The sequence below is a fragment of the Artibeus jamaicensis genome, unplaced genomic scaffold, assembly GCF_021234435.1.
Source record: "Artibeus jamaicensis isolate MK-2021 breed Jamaican fruit bat unplaced genomic scaffold, CSHL_Jam_final contig_384, whole genome shotgun sequence".
NCBI lineage: Eukaryota > Metazoa > Chordata > Mammalia > Chiroptera > Phyllostomidae > Artibeus > Artibeus jamaicensis.
The window spans coordinates 10,561,007-10,582,006 of record NW_026521810.1 but is presented as its reverse complement, the minus strand read 5'-3'; the positions used below and the strand labels follow the sequence as shown (position 1 = coordinate 10,582,006).

General features: G+C 56.9%; 1 protein-coding gene across 6 annotated transcripts; it reads right to left on the bottom strand.

Moving 5' to 3' along the window:
* Positions 1–533: 533 nt before the first annotated feature.
* PROM2 (prominin 2) lies at positions 534–20,471 on the bottom strand. 6 transcript variants are annotated; one of them, XM_053664543.1, is made up of 25 exons: positions 20,204–20,471; positions 14,506–14,616; positions 13,792–13,841; positions 13,176–13,381; positions 12,962–13,082; positions 12,655–12,718; positions 12,325–12,414; positions 11,861–12,060; positions 11,464–11,538; positions 10,593–10,656; positions 10,214–10,373; positions 9,794–9,946; positions 8,458–8,581; positions 7,885–7,976; positions 7,674–7,758; positions 5,467–5,613; positions 5,011–5,082; positions 4,197–4,289; positions 4,020–4,073; positions 3,624–3,704; positions 3,332–3,400; positions 2,604–2,693; positions 2,304–2,410; positions 1,899–1,970; positions 534–1,604 (listed from the first exon to the last, which is right to left on the bottom strand). In XM_053664543.1, exons 1-24 carry the CDS (start codon positions 20,250–20,252, stop codon positions 1,907–1,909), a joined length of 2,421 nt encoding a protein of 806 aa, XP_053520518.1. In that variant the 5' UTR covers positions 20,253–20,471; the 3' UTR covers positions 534–1,604; positions 1,899–1,906. The 6 variants fall into 6 exon arrangements, with proteins under 6 accessions (XP_053520518.1, XP_037002062.2, XP_037002063.2 ...); XM_037146167.2 differs by lacking the exon at positions 20,204–20,471 and having other exon boundaries at positions 14,506–14,904; XM_037146168.2 differs by lacking the exon at positions 20,204–20,471 and having other exon boundaries at positions 13,228–13,406; positions 14,506–14,892.
* Positions 20,472–21,000: the final 529 nt, after the last annotated feature.

The window sequence follows — 21,000 nt, the reverse complement described above, 5'->3', positions numbered from 1 at the left end:
TTCTAACAGTGACGACATGTTGTGTACGCACCACCCACTTCCTAGCAGCAAATTTGTTGCTGGTTCATAAGATGCAGTTAAACACAGACACTCCCAAAACCCAGCAGACCACAATCTTAAAGTGCCTTTGCCCAGGGGCGCATCTCCCTCTGCCCTGGCCCAGAGCAGTCACGGCAACATGTAGCAGCCTTTGAGCGTGTGTTTGGGGCCAGGCCCCTGCCAAGAGCTGTCCACACGGTGTCGCAACCCTGCGAGGAGGCTATGACTCTTCTCCCTTTTATAAATAGTGAAACCGAGGCCTAGGCGTCCCGTGTGACATGTGCAAGGTGTCTCCACTAACAAGCGTTAGAGTGAGCACGCGGACCCAGGTCTGCCTGCTCCTGGAGTGGGCCGCTCTTCGCCTGCTTATTGTAGGGGAATGCCTGTGACCAGAGCAGGCCTGGGGTTCTCTCTCCACAAACACTCATTAAACACCAACTGCATACAGGGGCCCTAACCTAGGATACTTAGTGGTAAGGACCCAAAGCCAAGGCTTAGAAAGTGAGAGCACTTTAATGTACCAGGGGACCTCCTCTCTCTCCTCTTCCTCTTCCTCTTCCCTTCTTCTGGAACCCAGGACTCAGCATGCAGAGTAGAGGGATGGACCAGGGATAACCCCAGGACACATGTACAGGAGAGAAGGAGTAAGGGTCATAGTGCAAAACCCCGTTGTGGCCCCAGATCCCTCCTGGGGAAGCTGGCTGGGGTCTGTCAAGAGGTCACCTTCCGGGGAGCCTGGGGAGCGGCCCCGCCCTGGCGCAGGTCCCAGGCTCCTTTCCCGGGGAACCGATACTCAGAGAGTTGCTGATGAACAACAATACTGTTTCCAGTCAAGGGTGTAGGAAGGGGACTCAGCCTTTATACAGGCTGTGGGGCCGGGAAACCCAGGCCAGGGCTTGTGGAGGGTACAAGTCACCAGGCGGCAGTGGGTTTGGGGGCCACGATGCAGCCAGCCAGGCCTGGGCCATGGTGGCCCCTTGTCTGATTGGCGGCTTTACCTGATTACTTTGGTCTTGCATGAGGGGTCCCTGGGGACCAGTAAGGTAGTGGGATGAGCTGAAGAGAGGACAAAGGGGAAAGAGCTTCCCCGGAGGAGGGGACAGAGTGAGGCTGGGGAAACTGGGGAGGGGCAGTTAAAATAAGGGCCTGGAGAGGAGTGGGGGGCGCGAGTGTGTAGGGGGAGGGGTGAGTGGTGACAGAGTAAGGTGGCAGGGCCTCTGTCCCACCCAAGGGGCTGAGAAAGCGCTTCCACTAGGTGGAGAATGGGGTCTTCTAGGTGCAGACATGTCACAAGGAGGAGAAGGGATGGATACCTGGAAGAACCTATTGGCTCTGTAGCTCAGTAGCACTTAAGTCTGCTTATGAGAACAAACAAAGGGGACTGTGGAGAGACAGGGGTAGAAAGGGAACAGGCAAGGTGGGGTCAGGAAGCTGGGAGCGGGGGGCTGCGCAGGCCTGGATGCCAGCCTGGGCTCTGGGAGCAAGAGCGACAGAAGCCCTCTGGTCCAGGCCAAGTCAAAGGCGGAATGTGGCAGCGCTGGCATTACTTTGCAGCTAGCAAACTCCTGTTGTGGATTCAGAATGAAAGAGGTGAGTGACAGGGATGGGGGGACAGGCCTGGGCTTGTCAGTCCTACTGCTGGATGGACCAGATTCCACACTCAGACCCCACCAAGACCCAGAACCTTCCTGCCCTCCTGAGCCCTGGGGACCCCAGATTGTAGAGAGGGTCTGCCTCTGGGACAGTGGAGAAGGACAGTGGCCCCTGACCACCCACCCAGAAAAGGGCTTAAGGGTCCCTTCCCTTCTTCCCCCTATTCCCTTGCCCCTGGCACTAAGGAATTAAGGGGGAGGACTCACCCAGAGTCCTACAGCTTCAAGGAGGTGACCCGGGGGATGTGGAAGAGCTGAGTCTCCTCAGAGCTACTGGAGCTGTGGCAATGTGAACAGAATGTGTGACCCTGGCACAGACCCTCGACCTGACACAGGGACAGACCCAGAGCCCTGATTTTCCTGCCTCAGAAGCTCGCCAGAGGAGGCAGGGCTCCAGAAAGCTGTGCCCGCTGGGTGTGCTGCAGCAAGGGCATGGGAAGAACTTCCCAACCTGGAGCACCCTGAGTGTGTGGCTCCTTAGGGCCAGCGTGTACCTCCTCTGCTAGTGGCGGGTGGGTTCAGGAAGTGGTGTGGCAGGGGACTGGGGCCCAGAGGCTGGAAAGACTTCTTCCTGGGCTCCCGTGGCCCCCGCAGCCCTGGTAGCCCCCTCACCTAAGGCGTTTCCAGATGGGATGGAAGTATTTGGAGGTCTTGATGGCAAAGATGATACTGGGGACCAGAAAGAAGGTACACCAAGCAAGGCAGAACCAGGAGGCATTCTGGAACAAGGGTGGGGGGTTAGCTCAGTGGAGCTGGGCAGTGACTTCTCATGCCACTCAGAATCCCAGGCCCCCACTACTCAGAGCTGAGAGGGCGGGCTGAGGTGCCACTCCTCGCCTCAGGCCCTGCTCATGCACCCCTCCCACAACGGCCTTAATGTCCATGAGCCCAGATGAGCTCCCCAGCACTCACCCATGGGTCAGCCATCATGTCACACAGGATCGCACGGCCATTGTCCAGGGCTCCAGAGAGGGGCTGGCAGGTGGCAATGCGCTGAGTCACCTGTGGCATCAATATGAGGCAGATGTACCAGGTCCCATGGGGCACACCCCATAGTCAGAGAGAGAAGTTGACAGGGACGTAGATAGGCCCAGGGACACAGCTGTACAGGCACATGGACACAGGAACACAGAGAGGCAAGGACACACTGACACAGGCTCAGCTCCTGCCCTTTCCATGCCATGCACCAGCCTCTGTGAAGCCCCTACTGTGTGCCCAGCACTGTGCTTTCAGCCACACTCCCACTGGAGAGGCTGCACAGATTGCAGAGCCTGGGATCAGCCAGCGCTGGAGGAGGAGGTGAGCTGGAGGGCTTGTTGGCCTCAGACAGTATGTGTAAGGGGCCAGCCCGAGGAAGGGTGTGGGGGCTGGGTGTGAGCAGCACATTCTGGGCCCATGGCTGCCCCGCTCACACTCAGGCCTCAGAGAAGGGCTGCCCAGAAGGTGTGTGTGCAGAGCCCAACCAGCGAGCAAGGGCATGGATGCCAGGTTTGGGAGTCTGGGTTCCAGAGCATCTCCACAGCATCCCCCAAAGAGTTCTAGGGATGAAAGAGGGATAGAGCAAGGTGAATGGCTGGTATGGCTGGGAGTGGGTGATTAGTAGCAGTGCTGAGGCTGGCAGGGGTCTGTGCCCCACTCACCTCCTCTCTCACCCAGGCCACATACTGGAAAAAGTATCCCATCTCCCGGGTCAGGAAGCACTTGCTTTCCTGCAGGAAAGAGGGGATCCCTGGGCTAGCAGGAATCTCAGGAACCTGCACCCCAGCCCCATGCCTGGCCCCATCAGGACAGGCTGAGCTTGCCTTCCTGGGAGTCACGGTAAAGGAATAGGCCTGGAGGAGAGGCCTGAGGTGGGAGCCCTGTGTGGGTCAGCCCTTCAACCCAGCTCTGCCTCTGAGGTGGCCCCCATCCCTCTGCCATCCCCCCACTCACATTCTTCAGGATACGGGCAGCCCAGGCAGGTAGCTCTTCTTTTAGGTGAGTGACCCTGTCTAGGACACCTGAGGTCTCCAGCTGGGGAGAGGAGAGGGACTCAACTCAGCATCCTGCTCAATCAGGGAGCAGCCACTCCTTCCGGAATGCAACATATAACACACAATATACTGAGCTTGGGAGAGGGGGAATTAAGCCCTAAGGACACAGAGGCCAAAGACAGTGGTCCTCAAGGATCTGCTCACCCACCCCCAACTCTTCCCAGCCCAACCCTCAACCTCCCATGGGACCAGGCAAAGCAGGTGAGGTCCCATGTCAGCTGGCCCCTCCCTGCCTCCCTCTCTCTGCTTCCCGTTTGCTCCACCCGACTCCCGACTCCCCATCTCCAGAAGCCACCTGGAGGCTTGGCGCTGAGAAAGCCAGAGCCCTGGCACTGATGTTGAGCTTGGCCTGTGGAGGAGAGATTGGGGCTGGTTAGGGGAGAGAGGGATCTGGCACCTGCCTCCTCTTTTGTGCCCCCTCCCTACCTTCCCTCTTCCCCAGGCCCCAAGCTCACTGGGCCCCCAGACTTACCACAAGGTGCTGCTGGGGGAGGACCTTGTTCTGGTAGAAGTTTTCGAGCCCTTGGGCCTCCTGCTGTAGTTGCTTCTCCAGCACAGAATCGCCCTGAGGGGGGATGGAGATAAAATGGCTCTGTTCCCAGGATAGGACAGCCTTTGCCAACTGCTCAGCCAGTGTGATGAGGGCTGTGAATGCCGGGGTCAGACAGAGACAACAGAGGCCTCCTTGAGCTTCCGGGCCTGATCTGGGTGCAGGGGCCTGAGCCCACGTTCTAGGTCTGCCGCCAGCTCACAGGCAACCCTACGTTAGCCGCAGAGCCCGTCTGGGTGAGGGCGGCATCTGCTGAAATGGTAGGGTCTATAAGATACCTGGAAAATAACTTTTTAAACTTCAAATATTTGTAAATACAAAATGCCACTTTTCCCAGTGGAGTTGCATGGGCAACTGTCATGATATCTGACCCACTGCCCCGTCCTCATGCCACCTGTCCTGGTGGCTCCCAGAGCAGCGAGCACCTAGAGACACTTGCCCCAGGAGAGAGGTCAGGGCGGTTACTTCATCTGAGCTTTACAGATGGAAGAGATGAGCCCAGGGACACAGAATGACTTGCCCAATGCCACACAGCCCACTGGTGGGCAAACTGAGTCATAGCTGATACTGCGAAACCCTTCGGCTCTGTCAGGGGTCCAGAGCCTCACTGGTGGGGGCCCTCTACCTGGTCTCTGCCCTCGCCCCCTCCCCTCGATCCAAACACTCTCACCCTCTCCCGCCTCTTGGGCTTCCCCAGACTCCTGCCTTCCTTGAGGGGTCTCTGCTCCCTTCTCACCTGAGAGTGGGCCAGTCCTTCCAGCTCCTGGGCCAGCTGCTCCACACTGGTGTTCACCACCGGCTTTTGGATCTGGAGGCAGATGGAGAGGCTGAGAGGGGATGAACCCCCAGTCTTTTCAAAACTTCTGCACACCAGGAGAGTCTGCTGGGGCACATCAGCCCAGTGGGTTTCACCTGAAACCGTGACTCATATACACCACTTTCCATTCAGATCGCTGAGAAAAGTGGGGCGCCCTCTGGTGTATCCCAAGGAAGAGGCGACTCCCTGCCACCATTTGCCACAGGAGAGGGTTCAGGACCACGGACAGAGTCTGGGCAAAAGGTCTGGGTACCCGCCAGGGACATGGGGAGTTGAGGGAAGATGGAGGGCTGGGGCAAGGTGAGATGCACCCCCCAGCTCCTCTGTGGACCCCTCTGTCCTGCAGCACTCTGGCCTGAGGGGCCCACTGCTGACCTGGATGAAGAAGCTGGAGTAGTGGATGCTACCAAGCCCACTGCTCTGCAGAGCCCTCAGGTCCCGCTGGCCAGCTGGACTCAGCAGGTCCAGACTCTTCACATCCACCGTGAGGTTCTGCAACTCTTGCTCCAGGTTAGCCATATACTGGGAGGGAGGGGACAGGATGAGGGCATGCCCAGGCACCGAGCCAGGACTCCAGAGCAGCAGCTCACCAGGGTCCCCACCCTGGATCCTCCCAGCCTAAGAGAGGGCCCTGCATTCCCCTACTTCCTTCCTTTCCCCCCAACCCATTCCCATCAAGACCCTGCCCTCCTCAGGTACCTATCTGGCTACCAGGCAGCAATGCAGACCTTCCTGGCCACCCAGAATAAAAGTGCTTCCCCAGCCCATCATTATCACATCACCGTCTGACAAGGTTTTTAGAGTGCCTATTGCTGTGACATTATTTATGTGTGCACTTGCCTACTGTCATCATCTCTATGAGAGCAGCACCTGGTACACCCATTCTGAACCAAACGTTTAGTGTCTAGAGCAGAAGCTCACACGTGGTAGGTGCCAGACAAGTGTGTTGAATGTGTAAAAATGAATGGATGGATGGTGAATGAATGAATGAATGAATGAGTGCACACAATCATACTTCCAAGACAGATCACAATTTAAAAAGGGACACTCAGTATTTTCCAGCCATTGCTGGAGGAGACTTAAAGGGCATGGCATTTGGCCCCAGTGTTTAAGAGATGAGAAACTGAGTCCGGAGAGGAGCATTCACCTGCCCGAGGTTTCACAGCAGCTTAGAGAATGGAGTTCAGCTCTGGTCCTCCCCCTCCCACCCACCACCCTGCTTTCCCAGGGGGAGCAGGGCCAGATTCTTTCTCAGAGGCATTGGTAGCAGACAGGTACAAGAGATGTTTGAAGGTGGCCAGAGCCCTCCGCCTGGTTCCCTGGAAAGCACACCACATCACATTTTCCTCTGGCTTGTCAGCTTCTTATGATCTCCTTTGAGGACAAGCACTCTTAAGATCATGTTTGATGTTGCCAGATGGCCCCCAAGGACTGATCAGTCCCTCTGAACCTGAGGCCCTACCTGTCCAGACACTCCTGTGAGTGGACCATTCCCCTCCCGGGACTGGGGATGAGAACCTTCCCATAAGAGCCGTGACTCCCAGCCAGCAAAGCACAGGCCCCTCTGCCCAGCCACTGCTGAAGCCCTCCCTGGCCGCCAGCCTTCCTCCACAGGCAGTGTCTGTGACTGAGAACCTGGCGTCACCTGCTCTGCGGGCGTCTCGTCTGGTTAGAGACAGTGGAGGAGGAGAAAGCTAAGGCACTACAGAAGCTGGCCCAGTTACATAGGTCAAGTTATGGAGTTGGGGCTGTCATCTGGACTCCACTGGCCGGTGGGCTGAGCAGAAGTGGTGAGTCCAAGAGGAGTTGGAAGGGCTTCTGGATGGAGAATCAGGAGTCAGCATGCTCGGGGGTGGGTCCCCAGTGGGCGTGGGAATGGCTCTCTGAGGGCCCTGGAAGTCCAGCTCCTCTCCCCCCACCTCTCATAGGCATGGAGAGTGGAAAGGAGAGAAAGTACACCCTCAGGAGAACCCCATTCTCTAAAGAGGTCCCTTTTTTTGTGAAGTAGTTCTTCCTTCTCTGTCCCAGAACTATCTGTCATCAGCATGGACCTTTTCCTCCAGTTCTGTACACCAAGTTCTGGCCAAGTTCTGGCCAAGTCTGGCGGCTGAGGAATTGAATCCTGCCACCACCTACTGATTGTGTAAGCTCAGCAAGGAGCCTGTGGGAGCCCTTCCCCAGTGGTATTCAACTTGGTCACCACCATTTTCACTGTCACCCTGTCCCAGCTGCAGCACGCCAGCCAGCGCCTGCCTGGGTCAGGACACAAACACCCTCAGCCTCTCACCACCATTAGACTTTCCTGCTGTAGCCTCAGCTGCATCCGGTTTTCCTGGAGCACAGTGCTCAGAGCTGCTCAGAGCCTCCAGGTGCTCTCCCACCTACCTGCACATCCCAGACACCTCCTGGGCTCCAGCCCTGGGCCAGACCCTGAGCTAGCACCTGGGGCCTCTGCCCCTGAGACACCTCAATTGCTCTTGCAGACTTCTCAGGTTCAAGGAGATGATTTCACCATGGAGTCAAGACTAGAGGAGGGAGATCTTCAGGAGGAGTCCACACAGCCTTCTGGAAGTTTCCCTTACCTGGCTCATATCCAGGTACATCTCCAGGTCATAGGAGTCATTGAGCTGCAGGACCTTCCAGAGTGGGGCCCCTTTCCTGCACTGCCTGGGGAGGAACAAAAGTCATCAAAGAGGAGGGAAGGGATGGCCAGTAGGGGCAGACATCACCTGAATGGGGCACCCATCTCAGCTCCTCCTCATACCCTGTCCCCAGCCCAAGCTTCCGACTCACTGATAGGCCAGGAGGATGCTGATATTCTTCTTCAGGCCCAGAAGGTGGGGCAAGTTCATGGACGAGGGCAGGTTCCCCGGAGTGTCAACAAACTGGAGATGGGTTAGGGAGAATGAGCCTGGAGTGGGGAGGGGCAAGGCCTCCCAGCCAAGAGCCAAATCCCATGACCCCCTCGCTCAGCAGAGACCATACCCAAATCTGCCTCGGACTCAAATCACTGGGGGCCTTAACTTACTGTAGGGACCCTCCTAAAACAGAGAATTCGGGATTACCTGCTAGAAGCACTGGGGAACCAAAGTCACCACTTTGCAGACTCAGAGCTGGGAGAACAGAGGGGCTCAGGTCTGGGTTCAAGCCCTGGGAGTTCCTGCCCTGGGCTGGGCATCGCCCAAGGACTCATGGGCTCTGTCTCCCACTCCTCACCTACTGGTGGTTTTCTGCTTTTTGTTGGGCCGTCTCCATCGCTCTCCCCACCCCCATGCCCATCCTCTTGCCTTCTCTGGCGCCCACTTCCTTCTAACCCTTTTTCTATGCTCACCTTACAGCAGAGAAATCCCCCTCACCTCTACCCACCTCATAGAGTTCCCCGCTCTCCCAGCTCCGGCACACCAGCGTTTGCACGTTGCCACCCACCAGGAACGTAGAGAAGACGAGGAGGATGAGGGGCCCAGCAAAGAGGAAGCTGAGGCCCACACCCCTGGGGAAGGCAGACAGGGGTAGGTGAGGAAGGAGAGATCTTCCGCTGAACCCACATCCCAGGCCAACATGGTCAAGTTGGCCTCAGGGTAGAGCCCTCTGGCGACAAAACTCAGAGGGCTCTGCCACTTGGGTCAGGAGTTAGAACTGCTGACTGTCCCCACCATGTCCACCCCATCCTCGCACTATTTCTGGTACTCTGGCTGGCCCTGGCAGCCTAGAGGACAGGGTAACTGTTGTGCTCAAAGAGACAGGACTGCCAGCCTTTAGGCCCAGAGCACATAGTGGCGACCAGCTCCAGAGTGCAGCCCTCAACGGGGCCACCTGTGCAGCTGGCCACAACCCTCCAGGAGGACCAGCAACCGAGAGAGTTTGAGGAGGACCTCAGACCTGCAGGTCTTTGGGAGGCAGGCGGAGCCCTGTGCCAAGATCTGCAAGGGTGTCAAACTCATTTTCACTGGGGGCCGCATCAGTCTCACAGTTGCCTTCAAAGGGCCGAATGTAATTTTAGGATTATATAAATGTAATTACTCCTTAGCTAGGGGCAAGGAGCTCGGCATTGCTGCCAGGTAGAAACAAGGTGGAGGGCCAGATTCAGCCTGCAAGCCTTGTATTTGCCACCTGTGGCTTAGAGAATAAAACATGGGCTGGACTTCAGCCCCTACTCACTCCTTCAGCCAAGGACTCTTTTGCAGTGACCAGCCTACACAACTAAACGTGCCGGCCCTGCCCTTGAAGAACAGGCCCAGTCAAGAGAATAACATTCAGCTTCACCCCACTGCCCTGCTCCTCTCTCAACAAGCTTGCTGTTGGTGGGTGAGGGGCAGCATGTGAGGGGCCAACTAGTCCAGGGATGGCAAATAGATTCTATCTCTGGTGCCACCTCCTAGTGGTGGTGCTGCCTGGATGCTGGGTTAAGAAAGACTCCGAGGCTCTGCCTGTGCTCAGGGGGAAGGAATGCCCACTGGTTACTATAATTATCACTGATGTGGAGGCAGAAGTGCTTCTTTGTTGTCATTCCTGCTCTAGTGAAACCTTTTATGCAGATGAGGACTCCACAGCCCAGATGGGTTTCTGATTTGCCCACAGCCACCCAGCTCGTCAGTACCAGAGCTCAGTCTCGCCATGCCCAGGACAGGAGCTGTCTGTGAGTGAAGAGGGCCCTGGCCAGCCTGTTGGGAGAGACATTACCCCTCTCTACAGCCCTTCTTACACCATGAGGATGCGGGCTCCAGCCCTGCCCTTGGCTTCCAAGTGGCTGGGGTGCTCCCGGGCAGACAGCCCCCAGATGCCCAGGTTGAGGCCCACCAGGTTACAGACCACCACCAGCAGGACCGCAGAACACAGCACGCAGCCCACAATCCACCTGCCACAGAGAAGGTACAGGTGTCACTGGGAAGGGATAGGCCAGCATAGGACTGACTGCCTGGGTGGGGCCACTAATCCCTGCCCCTATGGGGTCCTCAGGCTCAAGGCCACACAGTCGAGGTGGGGACACAGAAAGGATCTTGGCTGAAAGGCAGACAGAGGCTTAGTACAACAAGGAGTTGATGGGGGGCTGGAATCGGGCCCCGCTGGCCAAGAGGCTGGGCTGCCTACTCCACCCCCCCCCCCCGCCATGGGTTTTGAGCACCTGTACTTCTCGTATCTCTGCACCTCCTTCAGGTAGGGGCGACTATTGTTTTCCACCTTCTCCAGCGCCTGGCTCCAGCGAGAGGCTGCCTCCCAGTCTGGGAATACTTTGGCCATTGTCTTCAACCCTTCGGGCTGCTGGGCCACCACCTTCTTCAGCTCTGCCCAAAGCAGCAGGGGCTTATGGGTTGGGGAAGGCACCCAGGGGCCCCTGGGAAAGGATGGTCGGGAGAAGCTCCTGACCTACAGAGGGCCCACTCCCTGTCCAGGCCCAGCCAAGGGAGCAGCCTTCAGCCTCCCCCGCACTGCCCCGCTCCTCTCTCCACAAGCCTGTTGTTAGGGGAGGAATGGGGTGGGGTGGGGTGCTAGGCCGGCCTTACCTGTGACCACATCGGCCATCTGCAAGGAGGCCAGGAGTGGGAGGGCATTGAAGGTGCTGTTCTCCTGCCAGAGCAAAAGGTAGCTGAGCCTCCTGCTCTCCAACTTGGGGTATCCCAACTTGGGGACCCTGACATCAACAGGCCCAGAAGGAGGAGATCCTACTCGGTGCTCCCAACTCAGGAAATAAGGAAACAGCCTTCCTTTGTTCCCCTGGGTCAATGGCATCTTCTCCCCTTCCTGGGCCCCACCTGATTCAACTCCCCAAACAGTGCTCCTCAAAGACCCCTCCCTTGTTTCCCCATCCCCTCTTGCTGAGACAATCGCAATAGACTCCCCGCTATTGTCTCATCTCTCCCATCCATCCTGCACATGGCTGCCAGGTCTATTTCCCACAAGTCCAGCTCTAACCTACTCTTCCAGGCTCACCTCCCACTTCTTTCCGTCTGGAACCTTCTGCTCCAGCCGTTCGGCACAGGTGACTCACCATTTCCTCAACTCAGACTTTCCGGGCCCTGGGTCACAGGCGTTGGCTGTGTCGCACATTCCCCCACGGCCCGCCTTTACACAGGAGATCCTGCCTGCCCCCTGGGGCTCAGCTGCACGCTCCCCCCCTTGCCACTCCAGCGCCCCACGCTTAAGGGCCTAGCTCTTGCTTCTGAGTTCCAGGCCTGCCTCCCCCACCAGCCTCTGTGCACTCAAAAACTGGCATTGTGAGATTCCGGCCCAGGATCCCATGTGACAGGTGAGGCCAAATTTGGTCCAAATCTTAGATTTAACTGGGTACCCACCCAAAAGGGGAAAACGGAGGCCTCTCACTCGTGAGTTCCCAGGCAGGTGGGGGAAGTCGGGCAGACTGGGCTAGGCACTCACCTCCTGGACCATGCTGGAGAAGTTGGCCTCTGGGACCCCCTTCAGGTGATGTAGGACATCATCCACTTGGGGCACCTGAAATTGGAGAGGGGAGTGGGTGATGACAAAGGACCGAGAGGGGCTCCTGAGGGAGAATGGGAGGCTGGGAGCAGAGACTGCTGTACTCTCAGTGTCCTCTTGTTTAAAACGTGGGGACCTGCGCAGCTCTCCTGTCCTGGGTGGCAGTGAGCACTCAAGGAGGCAATTCACAGGACACTCACAGCACAGTGTGTACCCCGGGTCTGTGGAGAGGGAGGGGGTCTGCCTCAGGGAACATGGGACCCAGGCTGCCTGGGTATTCCTATGGCAGCAGGTAAAAAGGCCTCCCTTGCTCTAATGGCTTCTGTCCAGCCTGCACCTGGCTGAAGTCAGCTCCCAACTCCAGGTCTTGGACCCGGCTCAGGGTCTCTGCACAGCTCTGGCAGTCAGGCTCCTGCAGCAGGGCATGGAGGTGCTCCCGGTGTGCCCGAACAGCCTGATCCAGCTCCTGCTGGCCCTTCCACAGCTCCACAAGAGTGGTGTTCAGGGCTCGGAGGTGGTCCACGGAGACCTGTAGGGCTGAGACCCACCCACACATTGATTGAGCAGCATCCGCTGCTGCCAGAGTCCTCAGAGCCCTTGCAGGAAGCAAAACAACTTCCCTCCCCACGAGTCAAATGGACCTGCCAACATTAACCTCTAACCTCAATAGTTATAATGGATATGACCTCAGGGCACACTGAGGCAGGATGTGGACAAGGGTGTCCAAGGGGATCCTAGGGTAAACCCTAGGGGAGGGGCTTGCCCGCAGGAGACATCACCCTGGACCCTGATCCCACTCACCATGGCCCAGGCTGAGCAGTGAGGCCAGCATCTCGTAAACTGTGCTCCTGAGCTGGGTGTGGATTGTGCTCCCGATGCTCGTGGCAACACCTGAAGAGCACAGGCATCTGAGGGCTGGTCCCCAGGAGCCAAGAGCCCTCCCCACCCGTCCATCCGGCCTCCCCAGGTTCTGCAGCAGACTGGCTGCTGTGCAGCCCCACTGGCCCAATCTCCACCCAGTAAGGGTGTTTCCAGGTAGAGCCCAGATGAGGGAATGAGAGGGCCCTTCGAGACAGGCCTGGGCAGGAGGTCCTGGGGCTGGCCTGCCTGCCAGCCAGCTGTAATCCTCACCATCCAGGTCCTTCAAGACACGTTTCTGGGGAAGGGAGAACTGCTGTGCCACAGCCTGCAGCTCCTAGGCAAACACAGGGCCATCACTTGACAGCCCTCCCTCTGGTGGTTTCCCAGACCTTCCCAGCATTTAAAACGTGGGGACTCTCCAGCATTTACGTATTACAGAGACTTTCCAGCAGGGGGCAGTCAGGTGCATGTTGGAAGTGGCACGCTGTGGAAATTTGTAGGGCCCACTCTGCTCTGACCTGCCTGGGGCCTGGTGCTCTTGTGGGTAGGTGAGGGTGAGGGGTTACCTGGTGCTCACCTGGGGAACATCAGAGACCAGGCCCCGGAGGCTGAGCAGTGTCTCAGGCACAGCCTTGGCACTGGGGCCCATCTGTTCATGCACACGCTGGTTGGTGACAAAGGCACAGACAACGCCAATCCTGCAAGATGGGGGCGGAGAAAGGGACTCGATGGATGTCCTCTGGCACCTGCACCTGGACCCACCCCTCCCGCCGGAGCCAGGCACCCCTCACAGCAGCACGAGGGTGGTGAGCAGCAGGAAGGTCATGAGGGTGCCACGCTCACAGGCCATGTCCTTGTGCTCCGTCTTCACTCGACCCCCACAGCGCCTCTTGCGGCCACGGCAACAACAGAAACAGAGCCCGGCAGCGGGCACCACCAGGAGGTAGAGGCCGGCGATTACAGCACACACCACGTAGCCAGTCTCGTACTGCACCACCTGGCGGGGCGGCAAGGTGGAAGAGCTGTTCTGATTTCACCAGGCAGCCTGCCCCACAGAACACCAGAGGGTAACCAGGAGGGGGCGATGCACACAGTGGGCACTTTCACGAATGTCCTTGAACCCGTGCAAGGTGCACGTGTCCTTACTGTTTATCACCTTGTATCTGGAGAAACTGCCCTCCAGGGAGGTCAGGGCTCGCTGCACACACGTTAATGGCAGAGCTGTTGTTTGAAATCAGGTCTGCCAACTGCAGCACTCATGAAAGAGGGGGAGGGGTGCCCAGACTCCACCCCCCTCCAACCCAGGGGACAGCCAGCAAGAGGGGCTGAGCTGAGGGAGCCTTCCTATTCTGGCCCCCAGGCTCAGCCTGAACTCCTTCCCCTGCCCCGCCCCCTCCCCAGCCTCACCTCGTCCACCTTCACGGAGGCCGGCTCATTCAGCAGCGCCCTGGCCAGTTCTATGGAAAGAGTCACACAGGAGACTTGGGGAATGCGACTGCCCTCACACAGTTCCCACCCCCACTGCCAGGAGAAGTTGGGCTCTCCAGAGTGGCCCCTCCCACTACCACGGCACACTGGGAGAAGGCAGTGCCGCTACAGCCCCTTGCCATCATGCCCAGGCCTCAGGGTGGAGTGGCTGAGGGGAGGCCTGGCTGGCCCCTCCTCCTGGAACCTGCAGGTTGGCCCTGCAGCAGGAAGCCAAGCCATCAGCCTGGTTAAGGGCAGAGGAGAGCCTGGCCTAGGAGCTCTTTCCCTCAAAAGGCGGGGCAACAGGCTGAGAGCTCCCTGCAGCCCCTCCTGTACCTCCCAACCCCTGGTACCACCAGACCCAGAGAAAATTTTAGCCAGGCCTTTGGGGACTTCTAATGTAATCTCCTCCATATTAAAACAGAAACTAATACTCAGAGGGGGTAAAGGTCCCCCTTTACAGAGGGGGTAATACTCTAAGGTCACACAGAAAGGTCCTGGAGGGGTCTCCAGGTGATGCCCCTGGGCAGGAAGATGGGGGTGGGGAATGCTGGAGACCCTGCCCTGCAAGCACCTCATTCCGTGGTGGTGGGGGATAAGGGTGCTGGCCAGGACCCAGCCCTTCCCGAGGCCCGCCTGGGAGAGCACACTCACCGGTGGGGAAGGGTTTGGGCTGCACAGCAGAGAGGAAGCGGCGCACGGTGCTGTAGAGGTGGTCCAGAGGCCCAGGAGCGCGGACACGAGGAGCCAGCCATAGGTCCCTGGCTGTGGGTGTGAAAGTCAGGCGTGAGGCTGGGCCGAGAGACCCACAGTCCACGGCCTGCGCCCCCCGCAGGCTCAGGGACAGCATCAGGCCCAGCAGACGTGCTGGGAGGCCTGGTGCGCTTGCCATGAGGAGCAGGCAAATGTGGGGCTCAGGCGGCAGAGAGTGTGGGAGGAACGCAGGGCCAGCCGTGCATCCTTCGCCAGCCTCTGTGCTCCGGCTCTCAAAACTGGCCCGACGGGTTTGGGCTCCCGAGCTACCTGGGCACAGGCCCAAAGCGCTGGAAGGGCAGGGTGGAGGCCTGGAGTTGGAGGCAGGGCCTGGTCAGACCGCCCTCTGAAGCCTGGGGTGGGAGCCTGGTGCTCTTACCCCTCCCCAAGCCTTCCTGGGAGGGCTGCCTCCGAGTTGGGTAAAGGAAGTACTCAGTAGCTGTGGATTACCTAGGGTGGTCCAATTTGTAAATACTATATTCTGCGTTCAGACTCTGGGAAGCCCTGGCCCAAACATGACCAGTGCAGCCTTACAGGCCCAGGAACCGGGCTCCTCTCCCAGCTCCTTCTGGAGCCTTCTGCCAGGCCTGTGGAGCAGAGAGGCCACCAGGCTTTGTCTGGAGCGGCTCTTGGAGGCTCCATTCAGGCAGGCACAGTCCTTTGGGAGGGCAAATCCTCGCCAAGGCGGGCCCTTTGGCCCAGCACAGCCCCATCTAGTCACAGCTGAGAGAGCTGATAGAAGCTATGCCCAGAGATGTAGCTACACAGGCCTGTGTTTTCCTAGTGGCTGTGTACCTGATACCAAGAGGCTGCCGGTAGCTGAGCAGGTCCTGGGGAAATAATGCTACATGGATGGAGATGATTCTGGCAGCATCATTCTTCATGCCAAAACACCCCTGATGGCCACCCAGACAAAGGAATCAGTAAAACGGGCATCTCACATTATATACCAGGCAGTCATTAAAGAAAATACTGTGGAAATGGCTCTTTTGACCTGAGAGATACCCACAATGCACTAATGAGAGCAAACAGCTGATCACGTAACAGTACATGGAGGGAAGATGTAAGACACCGATCACCTCTGGGTAGATCTGGCTAAAATCCTGGGCCATTTCACTCTCTTCTGCTCATCTCTACTGCTCCTTTTTCTTAGACATGTGCTGCTTGTGTTAAAAGAAATAATGGAGTTTGTGAATTCCCATGGCAGCCCCTCCCTGGGAGCCCTGGACGGAGGGGCTGCTGCCCTGGTTTGGGGGGTGGGTAAGTTTGTACAGGAATTTTTTGTTGCTCATGGTGGGGTGGGTCACTGAAGTCCGAGTCTGAGCCAAGCCTGCAGCAGTATCCTTCCCCTTCCCATGCTGCCTCCACAGTGTTCTTAGAAGCAGAGCACAAAAGGCGCAGTCGTAGAAGGAACAGTCCTGTTTAATAACAGGGTGCACACAGGAAGCGGACCTCATCAAAGGGCTACTCAGAGACGAGGATCAGGGCTGCACTGAGGGACTGGCTGAGGGCATCCTGGCTTCTAAGGTCGGGGAAGGGGGTGGTCTGGGGCCAGTACTGCCTCTGGAGGCCCCTGACACTGTGCCCGAGACTATGCTGCATAAATGCAGGCAGTGTCCAACCCTCCCCCTCTGGGCTGACCCACAGGAGCCCAGCACCTGTGGAGGACCCGTGTCCCCTGGAGGCTGCCATCAGGAGGGGCTGGTCTCCCCAGAACCTACCTGCCCCTCCTCTTTCTCTCCTCCAACGTGAGCTGTTAAAAAGTTACTCCCCCGGCCAGTGTGACTCAGTTGCTTGGGTGTCGTCCTGCAAACCAAAGGGTCACCTGTTCAATTCCTGGTCAGGACACGTATCTGGGTTGTGGGTTCAGCTATGCAAGAAGCACCTGATCAGTGTTGCTCTCCCTGTCTTTCGCCTCTACCTCCCCTCTCTCTAGAAGCAATTTTTTTTTAATTTAAAAAAGTTACTGCCCTGGCAATCACGTTCTGAGTTCAGTTCTGCCACCAGCAGGATGGAAGTAGCCCTTTCCCAGCTGGATCTAATCCACCTGCTCTACAGTTGGTAGTGACCATTTAGGCTTTTTTGTGTTTTCTGAGTTGGGTACACTGGAAGCAGTAGAGTTGAGCTTCCAGCTTCCTGGGCAGCATTTGAAACCCTCAGGGTGCCCAGGCTGCTTTGACTCAGTGGATTGAGTGCAAGCCTGAGAACCAAAAGGTCACCGGTTAGATGCCTTGTCAGAGTACATGGGTTGCAGGCCATGTCCCCAGTTGCAGGTGCACAAGAGGCACTCATAGATATTTCTCACACATCAGTGTTTCTCTCCCTCTCTTCTCCTCTCTCTAAAAATAAAAATATGAAAGAAAGAGTGAGCAAGAAAGAAGAAACCCTTGGGGCTTTGAGCCATAAGCAGTCCAGGCCTCCAGCTCTGTCTCCCACTTTTCTCACTTCCTAACTCCAAGGCAGGATTTCTCCAAGAAAAAAAACAAAATGTAGCAAACCTCAATGTTAGCTGAGGGGCAGAAGGGTTGATAAAGACACTGAATCTTCCTACTTGACAGGTGGACAAAACAAGGCAGAAAGAAGAGAACTTTAGCAGTCAGTGGCCATGCCAGGGCTCCCCTACCCAAGCAGGATCTCGATGGAACAATCTATCGGCAGACTGGCCAGCCCGCCCCAGACTCCTCCCCTCCCACAGCCCCACCAGGAGAACAGGTTGGGCTCAGGGACCAGCCCTGGGTGCAGGATAGAGGGGAGATGAAACAGCTGGTTTAACTGAATTCCTCGGAAGGTCGAGCAAGTGGGCTGTGTGGGGGCTGGGCCCTCTCACAGCAGCCATGCCCCAGCAGCAGGGGTGGAGTGCTTTTAGCAGTGGGAAGGGTCCTGTTCTGCTGCGTCTGTTTATTCACACCTACTCTGAGCACACCTGCTGGTGCCTTCCTCCTGCTCCCCCCACCCCCAGGGCCCTGGAAATTCTTTGGTTGACCTGAGATCAGCTAACCCTGGTTACCTTGGAAACACTTCCTGGGGGAACTTTCCCAACCTGTGACACACCTTCCCAGAAGTTTGATACGCCCCATATCCTACAGCCCTGAGGTGGGAGAAGAGAGTGGGGAGGGAGAGACCTGGACAAGGGGAGGGACTCTGGCCTTCGTAAACCAGTTGGGAGGACGCCAGCTGTGGTGTTTCCACTGGAAACAGAGAGGAGGAAATGTCGAGCTGTCCTCAATCATCAGGCTAGAGGGCTGGCTCCTCTTTTTGCTGTCCTCAGGTGTCTACCCTGTGCCCAGGGAATAGGTCGCAAACCAACCCAAGGGGACAGAGACCCATTCATCAGATCACCAAGGCTAGAGCATGACATTGCTATAGTGAACTCTCTTTAGGTGGCAAGAGGCAGACACCTGCTGAGACTGCCGAAGGATCTGAAAAATGAGAATTTATAGTAGAGATCAGAGGCACTGGATGTGTGCAAGCTTGGGAGCTGGAACGGAGGCTTGGGGACTCAGAGCCCAGATCATGTGCCCCTTGCTCTGTCTCAGATGGTCTGTCTGGGCCCAGGCTCTCCCCACAGCATGCTGTCTGGGATCCTCTGCATCTAACAAGGCAGAGCAGGCCATCCTGCCAATCAGCGGCAACCTGTTCTCCCTGGTAGCCTATCAACACAGCCCACAGCACCCAGGCCACATTCTGAATCATGCTTTCCCCAGCTGGAAACGGCATCCCCCAGGCCGCCACAATCTGGCATTCTGACAGCCTTACACAGTGCAGTCACAGCTGCTGGGCCACGACTGGGCAGTGGGGATGTGAGGACAGTCCTCTGAGAAGGAGGTAACACTGAAAATGTGTTGGTCACAGTTGTGGGAGAGTAACTCTTGTTCTAAAAGCCACCAAATGCACGGGTCACCCAGTGAATGTCATTCTCAAAACTGGGAAAGACACCAGAGTTTGTACTGTCTGTCACGTGCCAAACCCAATAAGCAGAAACAGGGATTGAGTCTTTATGGGCACTTTATTCAGATGGCTGGCGATCTGAGAAGATGACAGTTCATACCCCAACAGACCATCTTACATTTTTCTTCCAAGCCAACATGTTTTATAGCAGGGAATAAACAAGATGCAGTGAGGGAGTTTGAGATTCAGGGAGAGTCAGGTGAAAGAAACCGCACATTCTCGCCCTGGGCAGTCCCCTGTTCCCAGGGGCGGGCGAGCGGTCATCTGTCTCTCCCTGGAACACAAAGGCCCGGATGCCTCCACTTGTCCCCAGGCGGTAATCTTTAGTGCCCCAGGAGGTCAGCTCCTAGGAGCCAGGATAGGCCTTATCTGTAGTTTGTGAAACAATAGCTTTAACATATACATTACCTACTAGGCTTATAACTGTTTACCTTAAACTAAAATTTTCCAACTCTTGAGTCCCCTATCATTGTGAAAAGCTTTGGTTGAGAATCCCATGAGAGGGAATGCAGAGCTACCTTGGGGAGAATATTTTGGAGAATTGCCACCACCATGAGCCTCGAATCACCCCTGACTTCTCGTCCCTCACTCCTGCATCCAGCCAATCAGCTGTGTCCTTCCACTGCCACCTCCCAAGCCTGGCTCCACTAGAAACCCCAGAAAATGCAGGTCAGACCATGTGACTCCGTGGCCTCATGTAGCCTCAGGATGAGAGTGAGAGCCAGCCTCTGTCCTCCCAGGGCCTTCGCACCGGGCCCTCCCAGTCCCCTGGCAATTTCCTGTCAGTGCTCACTGTCACTGTCAAATCGCCCTCTGTCCTTCTCTGCCCACGTGGGGTCCCTTCCTCCACGCCTCTCTTTTACCCCATTTCCCTCGTCCTTTAAGACTTGGCTCTGTGGCTTTTTCTGTAGGAGGCACTGGTCCCCCGACCCCCTAGCGGAGTAAGGGATCTCTTCAGGCCTCGTCCACATTCCCTGTGCACACGTCTGTCTCCTCACATACACAGACTCGCGGTCCCCCTCCTCAGCCCTGGCACAGAGCCCAGCACATGGCCATTCTCCGTAAATGTCTGCCTGGACTAGAGGCAAGTGGATTTCAAAACATTAAAAGACACAGCATTTTCTTGCAGGCAGAGTCTGACAGTGAATGTGGTACCAGGGTAGGTGGAAGGGCCCCTCGCCAAAGTCTAAGGGTACGGTGGTAAGTGAACCGGCGAGGGCAGGACGGGGTGGGATGGGGAGGCTGCTCCGCATCCCCGGGAACTTCTTCACAAGCCTCGTTAAGCAGTAAAGATGTGCGTGGGGAGTTAGCAACATGCTGGAGAGTTCCTGTGACAACCACTGAAGGCAGGTATGGCTCTTGCAGGGCCACCTGGGCATGGCCCAGGAGGCCACAGGCATTTGGGGACCTCAGGCAGGCCCCTTAGTCAAAAGTGATCAGAGTTGGGAGGGCAGGGGCTCAGGCACACAGGGTCACTGTGGTAGGGTAATACTCTAGAAGCAGCAGCCAGGACTGAATGGGTCCTCTAGAAAGAAGCTGTAGGGGATTCAGGTCAGCTGAGGACCCCAGTCCTGGTGGTCCAGGCCCCGGGGTAGTTCTGTATCCTCTGCATGGCCAGGGGAGTCCCCTTGGGACCAGAGGGTTATCTCACCTTCGAGACTTGGTGTCGGTGTCAGTTGAGAAGAGAGCATCTTCCTCATTACCACCCCTTCCTCACCACACTCCCTCTCCAGGGTTAGGGCCCCGACACTTCTGACTCTGATGTCAGCTCCCTCCTCACCTGTGGCACTTGTAGTTGGGGTCCCTAGGGGAGAAGATAAGCAAAAGTCTGGTTTCAGAGCCTCAGGGCAGTGGGGGCCTCGCTATTGTCTATGAGCATCAGGGAGCAGGCTCTGCCCCTCAAGAGCTTGACTTCGAGAGGAAATAATCATAGTTGGTAAAAGGACAAAAAAAGCCCCTCTCAGGACCTCTTTACCAGTGCTAGCTCTGTCTTTCCTTAAGTCTCTCAGGCATAATTAACTGCTGTTTCTCTGATCCTCTATTCTCAGGACTGGGAAGATTACTAAAAGCTTCCCCCGTGCTGGTGTTTTAAAGCTTACACAGACAGAACACACCAGACCAGGGCACTCGGACTCCCAACCCAACCCATAATGGCGAAAGGAACTGAAACCTGCACAGTCAGCCCAATACCCCTGATTTACAACTAATTGCCATGACTACCCAGCTAGGACACCCTCCCCCTTTCTAATCCAATAAAAACTTGAAGCCCTACCCCTCAGGGCTGTCTCGGCACCTAGTCCTTTCCCTCTCTTGGGAAAGTAAAGATAAAACTGCTCTCTGCTTTCACAGCCCGCCCGCATCACCCACCACCCTAACAGTTGGAGATGAGCCACTGGCCTGTGGAAATGTCTTCTCAGTCCAGTCTTCCCATCACAACAGGTACAAAAG